Raw genomic sequence first — 17,075 nt, 5'->3', positions numbered from 1 at the left:
TCCAGGGGAGGAGCCACCTATCTCGTGATACTTCGAAGACTCTTCCAGGACAACAATGTGCAATCATCCAGACCCAACACTAGGCGGCGATCTATGCACAGATATGAATGTCAGCAGCCCTACATGCCAAGAATGATGCATACTGGTAAGTAGCATATTCGTTTCAGACTGCTGTAGCTGGCACAGGTAGCCACCGCTGAGGGAGAGACTGCTATACATTCTATGCACAGATATGAATGTCAGCAGCCCTACATGCCAAGAACAGATGCATACTGGTAAGTAGCATATTCGTAAAGGTTCGAGGCATGTGAGCTGTAGATCACATGCTTTGCATACTCCTGCATTCTAGTGTTGATTCCGAATGTTGTTTTTCTTCGAAAAAATCTTTCCAGTCACAAGGTTGGTGACTCCGACTTTCGGTGATAGTGCGCATGGGCATTGACTCCATTGTTACATTGTTTTTTCCGCCATCGGATTCGGACGTGAATTGCTGTGCTCCGGTTCGACACCGTTTCTCCGGTGAACTGTTCAACCTGTGCTAATCTCTTGAGCACAGCGAACCGAACTGCGCTGCGTGTAAGGCTTTCCGATGGAAGGAAGCGCTTTACAACTGTCGGGTACGATGGCCTGATATGCATAGCCAACACACAAGTTCCTGCAATAGGGCTTCTTTCTCTCTACTCTAGACTTAACCCCTTGACGCGGCCGCGAATCTGCGCCTGTATGGCACATTCCAATCGCGGGTGCTGTCATGACGGCCAGGAGCCGTCATCAGCACAGGAAGGGGTTAAAGGTTGCCTATTTTCATATTCCAATACATCCCGCTCATCGCAAATTTCTCAGATTTGTAGTAGAGAGGCCAACATTACCAGTTCAAGGTACTCCCTTTCGTAGTCACCGCTGCTCCCAGAGTCTTTACAAAGTGTCTGGCAATAGTCGCTGCTCATCTACGAAGACAACACATTCATGTTTTCCCCTACTTGGACGACTGTCTTATCGAAGACAGTAGGTATCCAAAGTGGCTCCAACATACTCACAGGACACTACAGGTACTGCACCAACTGAGGTTCACAGTTAATGTGTTAAAATCGCATCTCCAACCTTCCAAAACTCAAAGTTACCTAGGAGCCACTTTAGATACTCAAAAGGCTCTGGCCTTTCCCAATGCAGCCAGAATTTGCAACATTCTGGCACTCGTTCTCCAGTTTCAGTCCAATCACTCGCTTCCAGCTCCGGTGTGTATGCAACTGCTGGGAACGATGGCATCTTGCATCATGATAGTTCCCCATGCCAGGCTTCCCATGCGTCCCCTACAAAAATTTTCAGCAAGTCTGTGGAACCAATCGCAGGGTCTGTTAACCGATCTAGTGTTGGTAAGCAGCCGTACTCATCGCTCTCTGCAGTGGTGGAACAAAACATTTTTAGCAAAGGGACGGCCCTTCATAGATCCAGTTCCACAGACGCGTCCCTCACTGGCTGGAGGGCTCATCTTCAGCACCACACAGTGCACGGCCTGTGTAGTCAATAGCAAACATATCTCCACATAAACCATATAGAGCTGCTTGCAGTCTTTCCAGCGATCAAAGCATTTCAGACTCACCTGGTCGGATGTCGGCTGGTCGGCTGTCCTAGTTCATAGTGACAACATGACAGCTCTGTATTACATACAAAAACAGGGGGGAGACACTCTCACTGTCACACTTGGCCCAAGACATTTGGAGGTGGGCCATTCACCACAAAATCTATCTCCTAGCGGAACACCTTCCGGGAATGAGCAATTAGATTGCTGATCTCCTCAGCAGACAGAGGCATCAAATACACGAATGGGAACTTCAGCCTCAAGTTCTCCTCCCTTACAATCAAAGTTGGGAGTTCCTCAAATAGATCTCTTTGCTACACACCAAAACGCCCAAACTTCGCCTTCCGATACCCACACCCGCTCTCCAAAGGCAATGCACTATGGATGAACTGGCCAGGAATATTTCCCTACGCTTTTCCGCCTCTCTCACTCATTCCATTAGTGGTTTGGAAACTCAGGCAAATATCCGTCACACTGATCCTAGTAGCTCCCACATAGGCCGTCAACCATGGTTCACCACTGTAGAAAGGTGGCTACCTGACTATGGTTAACCCAGATTTTTTGCCTTGTGTTTAGCTGGTTTTCGACTTAGTTGGCCTGGTTCCCTGCTAATCAGGGCCCCAGGCTATCTGCTCTCTCTGTAAAATGGATTCCATGTACCCTAGGTGCATAACTAGATTGGCATGGTTCACCTTATCAGCCTCTGTACAGAGCACTTTAGGTGCCCAGGGCATAGGTGCATCCAAGGCCTACCAGGGGCTGCAGCATATCTTTTGCCACCCCTGGCTGGCTATCTAAAATTGACACAACTGGCTGATCACTCAGCTGGGGCAAGGTGGTGTAATCACCCCTTGCTTAGATATAGTATACCTATATCTAAATCTAACTGGACACATATATACCTATCAGTCACTCCTATGGCAGGCCTTAACAAACCTGGAGGCAGAGTGCTTGGTTTTATGTGAGATGGTGCTCTAGCATGAGCTGAGCCTGTCAGCAGCTGTCGGGACCAATTCCCTAAGCTGTTCCGGGATAATGCCATACCATATACTATTAAGTGCATTATAATCCTTGCAATTATATGTTAACTTTGGTTTGGCTTTATCAAAACATGTCGTGTAAGGTGTCATACGGTTTGGAATACTACCCCCTCGCCAGTTCTGGCGACGGGGGTAGCATTCCACCCCTCTAGAGGGAGACAACATGTTACTTTGCTAAAACGCGGTTGATTTTAAAAGAGCCTCAGATCCACAAAATGGATGCTTCTGCCACAGACACAAGTCTGACCTCCTGCTACCGACCGAAACTCAGCACAGGAGGCCTGGACAAAGGCTTTCCTGTCACAGGGAGGTGTCACACCACCCCAGACAGGAGATCGTGGATTGTAGCATGGAGGTTTGAAAGAAACCAGGCACTGCCTGGGGAGCACAAGGCTGCCCCTTGCATAATCCAGCCAAACCGGTTCTGGGGCACACCAGCCTCTGTCCCAGCGCGGCCTGGATCAAAGGAAAGGGGTGTATCCACCCCCTTCCTGGGTCCCACCCATAGGAGGGGACCTAGTAGGTAATCCAGCCCCCTAGATTGGTATAAGAATGGGAACAGTGCCAACGCACTCAGATTATCTTGATGAAACATAAGAAACTAAACTCTGGACCCTTCGACGTCCTACTCGATGTAGAAGACTGAAAAATCTCCCTTGTGGTCAAGGAGTGACCACCCTGTGCAAACAGGCACCATCCAGCACCTCGACGTCTGCTTTGTTGCAGTTCCCGCCGGAACTCGAGCGACAGAGATCGACGAGATCAAGCTTGCCAGCCCGATCCACAGTCCCTGCCGAGCTGAGACCCGTGGAGGCGACCGGAAGCGTGGGGCACGCGATCTTGTAAAGACCACGAGACGCTGACCGTGCAGCCCACGAGTGACCCTCAAAGCTGTACACCGGGGTTTGAGAAGCTCACCCCTCTACACTCGACGAGTGCTGCGTGGGGCCCTTCTGCTTTCTTTGGCTCTACGCGTTGGCCCGGTCACTTGCCAGCTGGCTTGTGGTCCCTGTGCCGACGAAAACCTAAAACCGACTTGCGATTCTGGTTGCTCCAGACTTGCACCAGCTCCTCTGAAAAGGAGCCCCGGCTCTGACCCTCCTGGTCTGAGTGAGAAGCAATCTCCCAATCCCGCGTGGATTGCTCTTGCCAAGTGTTGTTGACTCCGATCTTGAAGCAGACAGCGCCGACGTTGATAGCCTGTGTGGGACAGCTCATGACCCGCTCCTGGACGTTGCAGATGCCCCAGAGCCCACGTGGCAGCGGTGAGAAGCTCCTCGACAACCACCTGATTGCGTCCGACATTGCCTGGTTCCGTCCTGGTTCCACCCTGGTCACTGCTGAGTGACCCAGACTCTGTCCCCTCTGCTTTCAGGTACTTTTCTACTCTGATCCACCCTTGGATCACACCGGACACTTCTCCTACACATCGCCTGCAGCATCTTCAGCTTCAAGCACCAAGAACCTGCGGGACGAAACCCGACGCCATTTCGACCCTATGCACCCGCTCCCTGTGGGTGAGGTAACATTGCAACGCCGGTGTTCCCACACTGGTACACACCTCTACGGCCTGTGTCTAAAGTTTTGTCCTTCTAGGTTCAGCGGAAGTGTCCTTAAACTCTATTTGTGTAACTTTTACGCACCATTGACTTAACATTGGTGCATGCGTGTGCTTTAAGCGCTGCACCCGAATCCCGCGGGATTTTCCCGACTTCAGCATTGCTTGTCCAGACTGCTCCCAGCGATTCCCTAGGCCCTAGGCCTAACCACTGTTCGATTGGTATCTCTTATACCACTTTTTTAATATATGGTTTAAGTGGCCACCCGCCCTCATCCATAATTGTGCAACTTTGTATGTTATACTGTGCTTTTGATTTGACGCTTGTGCCCCTTTGCTCATAAAGAGTACTGGGGATTATTTTTAGTAATAAACATATATGTTTTTATAATATATACTTGTGTGGTGTCCTTTCATTTGATATTACAGGATTGTGATTGGTAAAACAGCTCGCTTAACACGACCTCTTGAGTTTAGCCTTTAAGGCTGCTTAGTCTATGCTACCATTAAGATAGCTTGCTAAAAAGGTTGACTTACAACCAGACACCATAAGGGATTGTTTGGACTGATACAAGGTGGTTCCAGAATTGGAAACATCGTATATCAGGCCAACTTCTCACAACCACCCTGTTGGAGCTGTCACTAGTTCCACATCAAAAGCTGCACCTCACATCCAGTCTCCTCACACAGAGCCATAGAAATCAGACACCCAGATCCCAAAGAACTGAACCCCGCGATCTGGCTCCTGAGATCATTGAGTTTGGTTATCTGAATCTTCCACTGGACTGTATGAACATCATTAAGAGGCCAGAAGGCCTACTTAAAGAACCTGTTATGCAGCCAAATGGAAACGTTTTGTTATCTATTACAATAACAACAACATCCATCCTCATGATGCTTCAATACAACATATCATTTGTTACCTGTTACACTTGCAGCAGTCAGGATTAGCTTACATTTCTGTCCGACTCCATCTCACTGCAATGGCTGTGCATCTACAAAATAGGATACATTTATCGCTTTTCAGAGTGCCAGTAATCAAAGCTTTCATGGAAGGACTCAAAAGAGTAATACCACCAAGACTTCCACATGCTATAGTGTTGAATCTTAACATAGTTCTCACAAGATTAATGGGCCCACCCTTTGAACCCATGCATAAATGTGAGCCACAGTTTCTCTCCTAGAATACTGCTTTCCTCATTGCAATCACTTCACTGGGGAGAGTGGGTGAACTTCAGACCCTAAGTATAGAAGAACTCTTTTTCCAAATTCACAGAGATAAAGTATTTCTTTGTACTAATTCCACATTTCTACCTAAGGTACTATCTGCCTTCAACATCAATCAGTCAGTTGAATTACTGGTATTCTTTCCTCAACCTGATTCTGTGGCAGAACGAGCTATACTCACCTTAGATGTCAGAAGAGCCCTTTTATATTAAATTGAAAGAACAAAATCATTTCGTAAGACTAAACTTTTCGTTGCTTTTGCACCACCACACAAGGGCAATCTTATATCCAAGTCAGGTATTGCCAGATGGATTGTTATGCAAAATCAAAAAGAACGTTAACAATGCCCACGAGAGTGCATTCCACTTACAAAATAGGGGCTACTATGGCTTTCTTAGGAAACATTCCCATAGTTAGCATTTGTAAGGCTGCAACATGGTCTACTCTGCACACATTCACCAAGCACTATTGTATAGATGTGTATTGCGAGACAACAAGCTAATGTGGTCCAAGCAGTACTTATTTCAGACAACTCCAACAGCTACATGTTAGCCACCACTTTTGGAGAATACTGATTTATAATCTATGCAAAGCATGTGAGCTACAGCTCACATGCCTCGAAAGGATAATGTTACTTACCCAGTATGCATCTGTTCTTGGCATGTAGAGCTGTAGATTCATATGCAGCGACCCGCCTCGCCGGGTGCCCGTACCTGTGGCAGTTCTCTCTCTTACTCTATATGCATACACATGGAAATCTCTATTCTTTACTTAGTAACTCCATTCTCACCCTCTGCATGAAAGCAATCTAACAATGGAGTTGATGCCCATGCACACTTTCACCGAAAGGAGGAGTCATCTACCTTGTGACAGGAAAGACTTCTTCGAGGAAAAACAACTTGCAAACATCCGGACCCAGCACTAGATGGCAGGAGTATGCGAAGTATGTGAATCTGCAGCTCTACATGCCAAGAACAGATGCTTACTGCGTAAGTAACATTATCCTTTTAATAAGCAAGGTAGAATAAGTTGCAACCAATCAGTTGTTTTGTTTTTATATGGGCTGCCTAGAATCCCGAGGGCCTCTAAGATACATTAAAAATACGGGGATCCTAGTATACCCAGTGCTGTGGCACACAGATCATAAGAGGTGAGCCATACCCTTAAAACATCTGGATCCCAGAACAACCAGTGCGCCGGCACACAGATCATCCTTTAGTGTGACGAGTGTTGAAGAAAGAAGGCCCACCAATATTGAGATTGTTGTCTCCAGGAAGGAGATGACAAAGGCCTAAACTATTGACCATAAAATGTAGACCCTAGACGTGTGTTTTAACTCTCTTAGAGCTCTAACAAACGATCGTATCCCTCTGATCAGAGTAAAGATTGAGGTTTAACCATCTAGGTAAATGGAATTGGAAATCTGCAGACTGTGAAACTGAACTGATCTCTCCAGTGACTGCAAGTGGACGTAGCATAAGATGAGCTGGGAAAAGAAAACATATATTACAAGCTTCACCCTCTCTGAACACAGCAGTTCTTAGCATGCCCTTCATAAGCAACCAAAGAACCACACATTTCTACTGGCGAAAAGTCTTCTTTCCCAAGTGAGATAGTTTTAGCGTACACTATCGCTCCTCCACCCCCAGCACACACATTTCACTCCTTACTTCACACTTAAGGTGCATTCCACATTCCCCCATCCTCCTCTTCCCCCACCTCGTTTGCGTGGCTCTTATTCTCTCTCTCTCTCTCTCTCTCTCGCTCTCAGTTTTGACTCTCAATAATTGAACTGGATCTCTTGTTTCTCTTTTGAAGAATCTTCCCCCCTAGACATTGGCTGCGCATGTGCTTCTATCCATCACTGTTACAATAAATACAATATTTATGGAAAGTGGGGGAAAAAACCTGCATATGGTGTTTTTTTCTGCCTGAAGTGGCACCTGAGGGCCCGGCATCATTTGTACGGTCCCTGACAGGCCAGCATTGTCTTTGAAACGCCCAATTCTGCAAATGATGTTACATGTTATCTAGTAGTTAATTATGTGACAGCCTTATTCTCTTCATTCACTAGATAGACTTTGCTAATGTTGTATGTGAGTGCGCTTAAACTGTTTCCTATGCAGGGTGTCTGGGTCCCCTTCCTCTCCTTCAGCATGTGAGGGCCTCTTTTATGAGTCGCGAGCTCCTTCAGAGTCCAAAGTACCAGCTGCTTCTGCATGGAGTGGAGGGACACATTTCAGGAGACTTCCTTCTCTTCCAGATCCTGTTAACCTGAATTGTTTCCTTGCAGCCGCACAGCCTGATAGCCAATGTCATTGCCGGCCCCTCATCACTGGCCGCCCATGTGGGAAGGGATGCGCCAGTCGGCCGCCATGTTTCCGCAGTGTCTGAAGTGGCCTCTGCTCTAAGATCTCTCTCTCCGCAGCAGTCTAGTCTTCAGAGACAGAGCGGCTTCCAGGTTCCGGATGTGCTGAACGAACGGTCTCGGCCGCCACCCCCTGGAGGAATGGTGGGATCAAGGTAAGCCAACTAAGTGTATGATGAACCCTCAGTTTATGATGTCAGAGCTCTCTCCCACAGTCGTAGGGCCCTATGTAGTGTTTGATGGATGCTGGATGCCCTCGAAAAGCTCAGATGTCCTTTCCACCCTACTTAGAGTCTACAGGGACTCTAACTTCAAGGGAAGCTCTTGGAGAGGGCTCACGACATAAAAACACTGGACCAACACGAAGATTTCGTTGAAATGCAGCGGGCTAGGGGAAGAACTTGTTGCCTGTTACAAGTACGTAAGTAAAAATGAGTATGCAATCTATGCCTGCTAATGTACTGTTAAACACGGCCCCATTTCTACTGAATCCCACTAGTTGATGGTGTCACTTAAAGCTGGAATTTGTAGGAGCCGCACTTTGTGGCCATGACCCTAACCTCAATGAATTCCATGAAGCAGTGCACCTGGAAGTGGACGTCGCGTGTACTAGATAACGTCTGCAGCAGCGGTGCCTGCACTATTAGCTTCTGAAGGGTGTGTATATAATGTGCTCCTAAAGATCCAACCTTGAGCAGAAGAAATAGGAGGACAAATAAGCTGTGGCAAAACCAACCGGACTGACTTGTAACTGAAACCTTGCAACTGAAAACTTATAGCTGAAAGCGTGACAGCTTTGCCGATGCTTGTTCGTAGAGATCCCTCCAAGCAGACATTCATTCTTGCTGAAGGAGGCTGCAGTACCTTAAGTAGGTACCAGAGGCCCCCAGGCTCAGGCATACATCTTTTCTGCAGCAGACCCCTGGATTAAGACACAAAACCTTTTCTCTAGCAGGCTGCAGTGCCTTCATGCATTACTAGAGGCCCCTGAAATCAGACGCAAACCCTTTTCTGCTGTAGACTGTAGTACTTTAGGTCTAGAGACAGAGACACTTCTCTGGGATCAGGGTAGTAGTTTAGGCTGTTTTCTCTCACTAACATTGTTAACTAGTATCTGGTATTGGTAAACCGGAAAGCCACCAGTGTTGAGAAACTGAGAACGCAGAATCCAGGGAGTGAGGAAGTGAGGCGCAGCAACAAAATGCACGCCAGCTTCCACAAGTAAAACATAATAGTCATTAAAAAAAAAGAATGTTATTTTGGCAGGTGTACAACGCATCCAATCAGATCTTTCTGTAGCCGGCTGGAGGAACCTAGGTCATTGCCAGTGGCCTCTGCACTCAGACTTATGCCCCACTGGTGGCCACCACTGCCGCGTCATCATCAGTATCCCTGAGAATTATGACTAGAATAAATGCCCTTCAAGGTCTTTCCTCTGTTGAAAGAAAAGCTGCCAAAAAATTGACTGAGTTTTTTTCCAACAGGTCAGATCACAGGGGGCGTGGCATCAAACTAAATTAACATAGTCACTTTTGAAAGTCTAGTGATTGTTTTTTTTTGTTGCTTGGTTTCCTTGCTGAATAAACACACTAACGCTGGGTTGAAATGAAAATCATTATAATGACGGCTCTAAATGCATTCCTATATGTTTTGGAAAAACTCTACCTCCTATTCCAAGTCCATAGTCAGCACTTCTTTGTAGACGTTAGCAATGCTGAAATTGAGCAAAAGCGAGAAATCAGAATAGTGGGGCAAGTAGGAACTGCAACATGCCATCAGTATTGCCAGATTGGGCTACTTCCCACTCAGAGAGGCGACCCATTTATGTAGGAAACGCACTCTCTTGGTGGGTTGGCTGAATTTGGTCTTTTATTGGCCCTGTGTGTGTGTGTGTGTGTGTGTGTGAAGCTTGTGGATGCGTTCCTGCCGCGACCCCGGGCATGCCTAGGCGGTGCTCTGCCCGGCCACTGGTCTCAGTGTATGCAGTGGATGCGGTGTCGTAGTTACTCCGCGTGCCTAGGGTGAACTGATACTGAGAGTTACATCTGCGTGCAAAGGTATCAGATGCTGCAGCGTGTACAGATGCTCCAAGTTACATCTGGGTGTAGAGGACCATGTTGTTTCTGAGAATGCAAAAGAATCTACCGTCTACAGACGCCTCCAGGCAGTAGACTCTTTATCCTTTAATGTACTGCACAAGGTGTAAGGTCCATTTTTTAGTTTTCCTCAAAGAACTATCATACGCCTCATCCATTGAACGTATTGAATGATAGGCTCTGATCACCACTCTAATGATATCTGAAAGTGGTCAGATGGCGCCTTACCTTTGCATGCACTCTAAGGCTGTAAAGTGGTCAGATGGTCATTTGATATTTAACAATCTAGGCAACCATAAGAGACAATCAAAGAAATTATAATAAATGGAAGGGAATTAAGCTACAGAATGTTTGTAAAGTAAACAATTTATTAAGGATTAAAATGAACAATATCACATTTACAAATTTAATATGTACGTTTAAAAAAGTATAGTTAAACAAACTAGACTTAAAACAGCAATGTATAAATCACATGGCATAAATCACAATACAAATTGGTACCAATCTGCCACTTCCAATGTTTTTTAACTTTATATATGTTTCCATTTGTATTGTGGTAGTAAAGTGGTCAGATGGGGCCTTACCTTTGCATGCTCTCTAAGGCAGTAAAGTGGTCAGATGGCGCCTTACCTTTGCAGGCTCTCTAAGGTAGTGAAGTGGTCGGATGGTGCCTTACCTTTGCATGCTCTCTAAGGCAGTAATATGGTCAGATGGTGCCTTACCTTTGCATGCTCTCTAAGGCAGTAAAGTGGTCAGATGGCGCCTTACCTTTGCATGCTCTGTAAGGCATTAAAGTGGTCAGATGGCGCCTTACCTTTGCATGCTCTCTAAGGCAGTAAAGTGGTCAGATGGTGCCTTACATTTGCCTGCTCTCTAAGGCAGTAAAGCTATCGAATGGTGCCTTACCTTTGCATGCTCCTTAAGGTAGTAAAGTGGTCAGATGGCGTCTTACCTTTGCATGCTCGCTAAGGCAGTAAAGTGGTCAGATGGCGCCTTACTTTTGCATGCTCTCTAAGGCAGTAAAGTGGTCAGATGGCGCCTTACCTTTGCATGCTCTCTAAGGCAGTAAAGTGGTCAGATGACGCCTTACCTTTGCATACTCTGTAAGGCAGTAAAGTGGTCAGATGGCACCTTACCTTTGCATGCTCTCCAAGGCAGTAATATGGTCAGATGGCGCCTTACCTTTGAATGCTCTCTAAGGCAGTAAAGTGGTCAGATGGCGCCTTACCTTTCCATTCTCTCCAAGGCAGTAAAGTGGTCGGATGGTGCCTTACCTTTGCATGCTCCTTAAGTTAGTAAAGTGGTCAGATGGCGCCTTACCTTTGCATGCTCTCTAAGGCAGTAAAGTGGTCAGATGGCGCCTTACCTTTGCATGCTCTCTAAGGTAGTAAAGTGGTCGGATGGTGCCTTACCTTTGCATGCTCTCTAAGGCAGTAATATGGTCAGATGGTCTAAGGCAGTAAAGTGGTCAGATGGCGCCTTACCTTTGCATGCTCTGTAAGGCATTAAAGTGGTCAGATGGCGCCTTACCTTTGCATGCTCTCTAAGGCAGTAAAGTGGTCAGATGGTGCCTTACCGTTGCATGCTCTATAAGGCAGTAAAGCTATCGGATGGTGCCTTACCTTTGCATGCTCCTTAAGGTAGTAAAGTGGTCAGATGGCGCCTTACCTTTGCATGCTCGCTAAGGCAGTAAAGTGGTCAGATGGCGCCTTACCTTTGCATACTCTGTAAGGCAGTAAAGTGGTCAGATGGCACCTTACCTTTGCATGCTCTCCAAGGCAGTAATATGGTCAGATGGCGCCTTACCTTTGCATGCTCTTTAAGGCAGTGAAGTGGTCAGATGGCGCCTTACATTTGCATACTCTATAAGGCAGTAATATGGTCAGATGGCGCCTTACCTTTGCATGCTCTTTAAGGCAGTGAAGTGGTCAGATGGCGCCTTACATTTGCATACTCTGTAAGGCAGTAACGTGGTCGACTGACTCTTGAAGTCCTGGGTGCGGGTCTCGCTGAAGTCACTGTGCCTTGGGTTGCAGCCTGCCAGTAATACTTCTTGTCTCTGCAGTATGGATGTCAGGACAGCGAGTTCCGGAAGCAGTGCCTGGGAGGGGCAGTTACAGAGCCTGGTGCTGTCAGAGTATGCGTCCACTGAGATGAGCCTTCACGCCCTCTACATGCACGAGGTATGTCTTTCATGTGCTGCTACTTTGGGGGCCAGATGCCTCATGTAGGAGACCACCTTGTGTGTCTGAAATCACGTTGTGTGTCTGAGCCCAAATCATGTCTCTGAGACCCCCCTTGTGTGTAAGACCACCTCCTATGTCTGAAATCTCCTTGTGTGGGTGACCTTGTTTGCCTGAGACCACCTGGTTTGTGTGAGACCACCACACGTGGGACAAGCACCTCGTGTGGGAGACCACCATGTGTGGATAGGGGGCCTTCTATGGTTCAGAGGGTTTCAAAAATCAGAAATCTCCTACGCTGTATTTTCGGTTTTTATTTCTCATGCTTTGTCTTTTCTGCTTTTTATCTTCCTTTCCACCTGGTTGGGGGTTCATGCCGCACGCGACACAGGCTTGGCACTGTAGAACTCTGAAGGAGGCCCCCGAGAGTACCCCTCAGCATACCAGAGCGCAATGCCACCTGTGTGTCACCAAACATTTGATCCAATTCCATTCATGGTGGGATCAGACTCCAGTCAAAGTTAAAGAAGGGTCTGGTCTGCATGGTAACCCTTGACGTTGTCGCAGGACACAGCCCTGGTACCTTCATGTTAGTGCAAGGACAGGACCACCCCCCCTGCTGCCGGACCCTCCAGCGCCCCGTTAAGATGTTCAGCCTCTTGCTGCACACGCTTGTGAGTACTCCCTGCAGTTTACAATGGGTAGGAGGGGAGTCTAGGCGCCTCCCCAGTCCTTGCACCAATACCAGTACAGTGCACCCTCAGCCAGGGACTGGGCCTCGCGCACACTAGAACAACTACTGGGTGGAGGGTGACTGTCCGATTATAAACCACCAAATACCAGAGTTTACCTCGACCCAATCTTCTTGTAGAGCACGCAACATATATTAACATGGGGCAAACGACAAATGAGTCAAGATTTCTAAGTATTATTCTTGGCTACTTTCAAATATTTCCTCTCAACCAAAGGGGTGCTTTACAGATAATGGCATATCTTCTGCTATAACTTTGCTACCTCATCTATTCGTGTCCCTATGATGGACTTTGAAGAAGGTTTTAACCCCTCAGACATTTCCAGCATCAATCGATGAAACCTTTTAAAACTATCATTAGCAAAGCTTTTACAATTCATGATTTTTCCTACCTTCAGATTTAGCCTTACTGCATGGGGACTCCACTTCTTTACCTGACATATGTTTACTGAATGAATTAAGACCCAATGTAGCCATTTTATGTTGTAAAGCCTTTTTATTTATTAAAGCACAGGCTTTGAGGTCCCAAACTGGCTTTTTGTTATATGCTGAGCCCATTTTCCGATTCAGTAATACATTACCAAATCACAAAATGGGTTTAGAAACCCAAAACAAATTGATATTTGGAAGGGGCGTGTTAGAGCCTCCTTTCCAAATGTATATTTGTTAAGATTTGTAGCAATGGTTCGCGACCAAAACCTGGTCTGAAAACATTGACATTTTACTGAAACCTCGAAGGAGGTGTTATCATGCACAGATAGGAAGGGGTCCCTGTGGGACCCTACCCCCTTTGTGAATAAAAAAAGTTAAGTCGAATTTATTTCAAATGCAATCACAGACGTGGCCTACTGGCCCCAGCAGGCCACCGTCCCCGAGATGGCATCCAACCATAGTGAGAGGAGTTTACCAGCTACCCGGTAAACATTTGTTCAGTTAGATTGAATTGTGACTACAGTTAGTTTTTTTTTAAATCGACCTATTATAATATGTCAGTATGCAATTGGTTTAAGAATGGAATTGTCGCACATAAGGCCCCCAAGCTTTTTGCTCACTAACAAAACAGCATTTATATAGGTCCTTCATTGAATCAGTTGTGCCCCCAGCGCCTCTTTCAAATGGAAGAGTCAGCTACCGCTCTAATGTCTGCAGGAGAAAGGCGCCCAAGGTAGTCTTTACATGGGGTTCACTCTTGTCGGTTTCACCCTCCTTCATCTGTTCAGCAGATTATTAGTGTAATTCAGCCTCAAAGAAGCACCTTCCTCCTCAGGGATTTGTATTGGTTCTTCCGGTCTGGAAGAGATACCTCTATATCTGCAACTTGCGACTCTTCCACCGAGTCACCAAAGGAGACCCCAGGGTGACGCAGCTAGTGATTCTCCAGACTCTAACACGGGAAGGAGAGTCTCCTTGTCTGCTGACTTTGGTAATGGTTGGATCTAGGCAGGCCTTTCATTTGCTTCTTTCTGCATCGTCTGAACCAGCCTCTCCAGAAGGTCTGAATGACATTTAGGTCTGGAAGCACTCTGAGTTCAATACCCAATTGGTGCTTGGAAGAGATGACATTCTATACTGTTAAACAACAACTGTCTGGATTGAAATACATGACACCAAAGGAGGAGCCCTCTCTGGTTTAGGGCAGCCGGCTGCCTGCATACCCGTTTCCTTTGGGTGGGTGTCTACTGTGTTCACACCGAAAGACATTCCGTTGCTGCTTTTATTTGTAGAGGTTTACTTTTGAGAGCTTCTATGTTGCAAGTCGCTGTTGTTCCTTTCTTGCTGGTTTTTGTTGCTGGGAGGGTTTTGAGGTCTTGAGAGGTTTTGTTGCTACTGGAGTCAGTTGTACAGTATTTCTTTGTTGGTTGTGCCTCTTGTGACTGAGGTTTTTAGAGGCTCATTTTATCTTAATATGTTCTGTGGGTTGTTTGTAGTGCAGTTTCTGGTGCCTGTCGATTGAAGTGTCTGTTGTGCTGTAGTACTTGAGGAGGTACCTGTTTATTTGAGTGGCTAGAGGATCCTTAGTTGTTTGCGTCATTCCAGCTCAAGCAGTGTAGAGTCTCCTTTGTTGCTATGATTGACTACGGAGAGCTTTGTCTGTTGATAGGCTTTTAAAGTGGATTGTTTCATTTGTTTTTGATATGTAGGTTTTCAGTGCGCAAGTGTTTTTTGTTGCTCCTGTCCTTTATTGTGGTTGAGTAGTGAAGGTTGCCTTTGCTGCTGATGTCTGTTGTTGTTGCATGTTGAGTGTGTTGGGTCTGCTGATCTATGTTGGGTGTTTAGGCAGTTATCTGTGTTTGTTGTGGCTGAGTGTTTGGAGGCTGCTTTGTTGCCTAGATCTCTACATTGAATTTGGGGTTTGTCCTTTTTTGCTGTTGACTTGTGGTTGAGGGGTATACACCTGTTACAACGCATTCGTTACTCTGCACTACCATTACAACGCGACTTTTACAACGCATACCATTACAACGCATTGCGCTGGGGGGCGCTCTAGGATAGGGAATAAGTATAATTTACTATCCAACACCTTCCCTAGGGTCCACGGGGACTGGAGTTAGAATAGTAAATTATACTTACCACTATCCAGCACCTCAAAGCGCTATGCGTTGTAATGGTATGCGTTGTAATGGTCGCGTTGTAACGGTAGGTAGTTGTAATAGTATGCGTTGTAACATGGTACATCCGGTTGAGGAGCTTAGGGTTCACCTTATTGCTATATTAGTCTGTGACTCTGTTTAGGGGTTCCTTTATTGCTTATGTTTTATGTTAGCTAACTCTTAGTGGGTACCATTGTTGATACTGTCTGATTTGATTAGACTATATTGTCTTGGTTTCTGGAGCCTTGTATTAAAACTCTTACGAGCTTCCTGTAATGTAGATTTGTGTAATTGTGTTGACCAAATTCTGTTGCTGTTAGTGTTGTGTTCAGAGGTTTCTATGTTGCTATGATCTGCTTTGGTTGATATTTTCTCTGCTGCTGAGACCATGTTATAGGTTCTCGTCTGTTACTCTTACACAGGGGAAGGCACACTGCTTTACATTCAACAGATCAAGAGACCAATGCATCAGACATGGATATAGCAATTCTATCACCCACTCACCTTACTGTGTCGAGTTCACATCCAGCTAGTCAAGGGAAGGGAAATCCTACTCTCCTTACAAAAGTTCCCCAACAATCACAACCCGGTGTAGGAACTAAACAGTCTCCTATGACCATCCCACCCCCTTTAAAATCAAAGCATACTGTTCCATCAGCAAAACAGCAACACCCAGCGCCTAGTGTGCAAAAGGCTAAAATATCTACTGATTTGCCTCAAACCCCATCAGGAACAGGACCTGTAAAAACTGTAAAACCTGTAAGTACAACAGCAGATACAATCACAACGGTCACACAACCCTCGATGGTACCCAAAAAGGCACCAAGATCAAGGCGCCCAGTGCACCTCCCTCCGGAGGCAACCCCTTATACGGTTATTCTCACAGGTGTTCCTGAACTAACCGAAGGTATGGTTGAAACTGCCTGGTCACTCAAGACTAAGGTCCTGTAGTGGTTAAGCCTAAATAGACCACTAGAGCCCTACCATTCTGGTGGCATCTCCACAGTCCGTAGAGTAACCTGGATAGGTGATGAACACAAATCGATCCACGGTGACTGTATTATAGTAAATTGCAGGGACCCAAGCACCGTGGACCATATTTGCTCATGGCCAACTCTGGGGAAAAAAGGGCACAATTGACGCCCAGCATCTTTCTTTCTTCTATCCCCCACTGAACACACACCAATACCTTCCCATTTCAAACTGGCAGCATCCCCAGGAAGGACAATGGAACCAGGTGGGATATAGCCATAGCTATGAGAACAGAAACAGGAATAGAGATTGGCACAACCAGCCCTGGCAACAAGATAGATCCCACTATCCAATGGAGGGCTGGCAGGGTCTCCCAACCAGAAATAGGTATGACTGCCTAGAAATGGTAGATTGACCGCTAAGGGCCATAAGAAGTAAGATCCAGGCCTCACAAACCACGGTCGCCCCATTAATTTCCGGTTCACAGTCACACCTGCCTAAACCCCAGGTTCAAGCAGAATTAATTTCGCCTATTATTACTAACTCCCAATCTGGGACTACCGCAGAATCTCGCAATGCCACCTTAAATGAAACGATGACCAAATTCCTGGTAACTTCCACGGGCGCTACTGACACAAATTCCCATCAGCCTAACGATCTGAGTATTATTACTGAAACTACCACGATCCCATTAGAGCGTTTTCCACCCC

General features: G+C 46.4%; 1 protein-coding gene across 11 annotated transcripts in view; it reads left to right on the top strand.

Annotated features, from left to right (window-relative positions):
* The window catches only part of ATG9A (autophagy related 9A), a 302,329-nt gene that overhangs the window by 189,376 nt on the left and 95,878 nt on the right, over positions 1–17,075 (top strand). For all 11 annotated transcript variants that reach the window (XR_015308324.1, XR_015308321.1, XR_015308320.1 and 8 more), the window contains 2 exons: positions 7,698–7,927; positions 11,934–12,051. Coding sequence is in view for 3 of the 11 variants with exons in the window: in XM_086954371.1 (XP_086810497.1) it covers positions 7,698–7,927; positions 11,934–12,051 (348 nt within the window). In the remaining 8 variants the exon portion in view is untranslated. The remainder of the gene's footprint in view (positions 1–7,697; positions 7,928–11,933; positions 12,052–17,075) is intronic.

This window comes from Lissotriton vulgaris, chromosome 2_1, assembly GCF_964263255.1.
Source record: "Lissotriton vulgaris chromosome 2_1, aLisVul1.2, whole genome shotgun sequence".
Taxonomy (NCBI): Eukaryota; Metazoa; Chordata; class Amphibia; order Caudata; family Salamandridae; genus Lissotriton; species Lissotriton vulgaris.
Note: the sequence above shows the minus strand (reverse complement) of the source record. Positions and strands in the feature narration are given on the sequence as shown.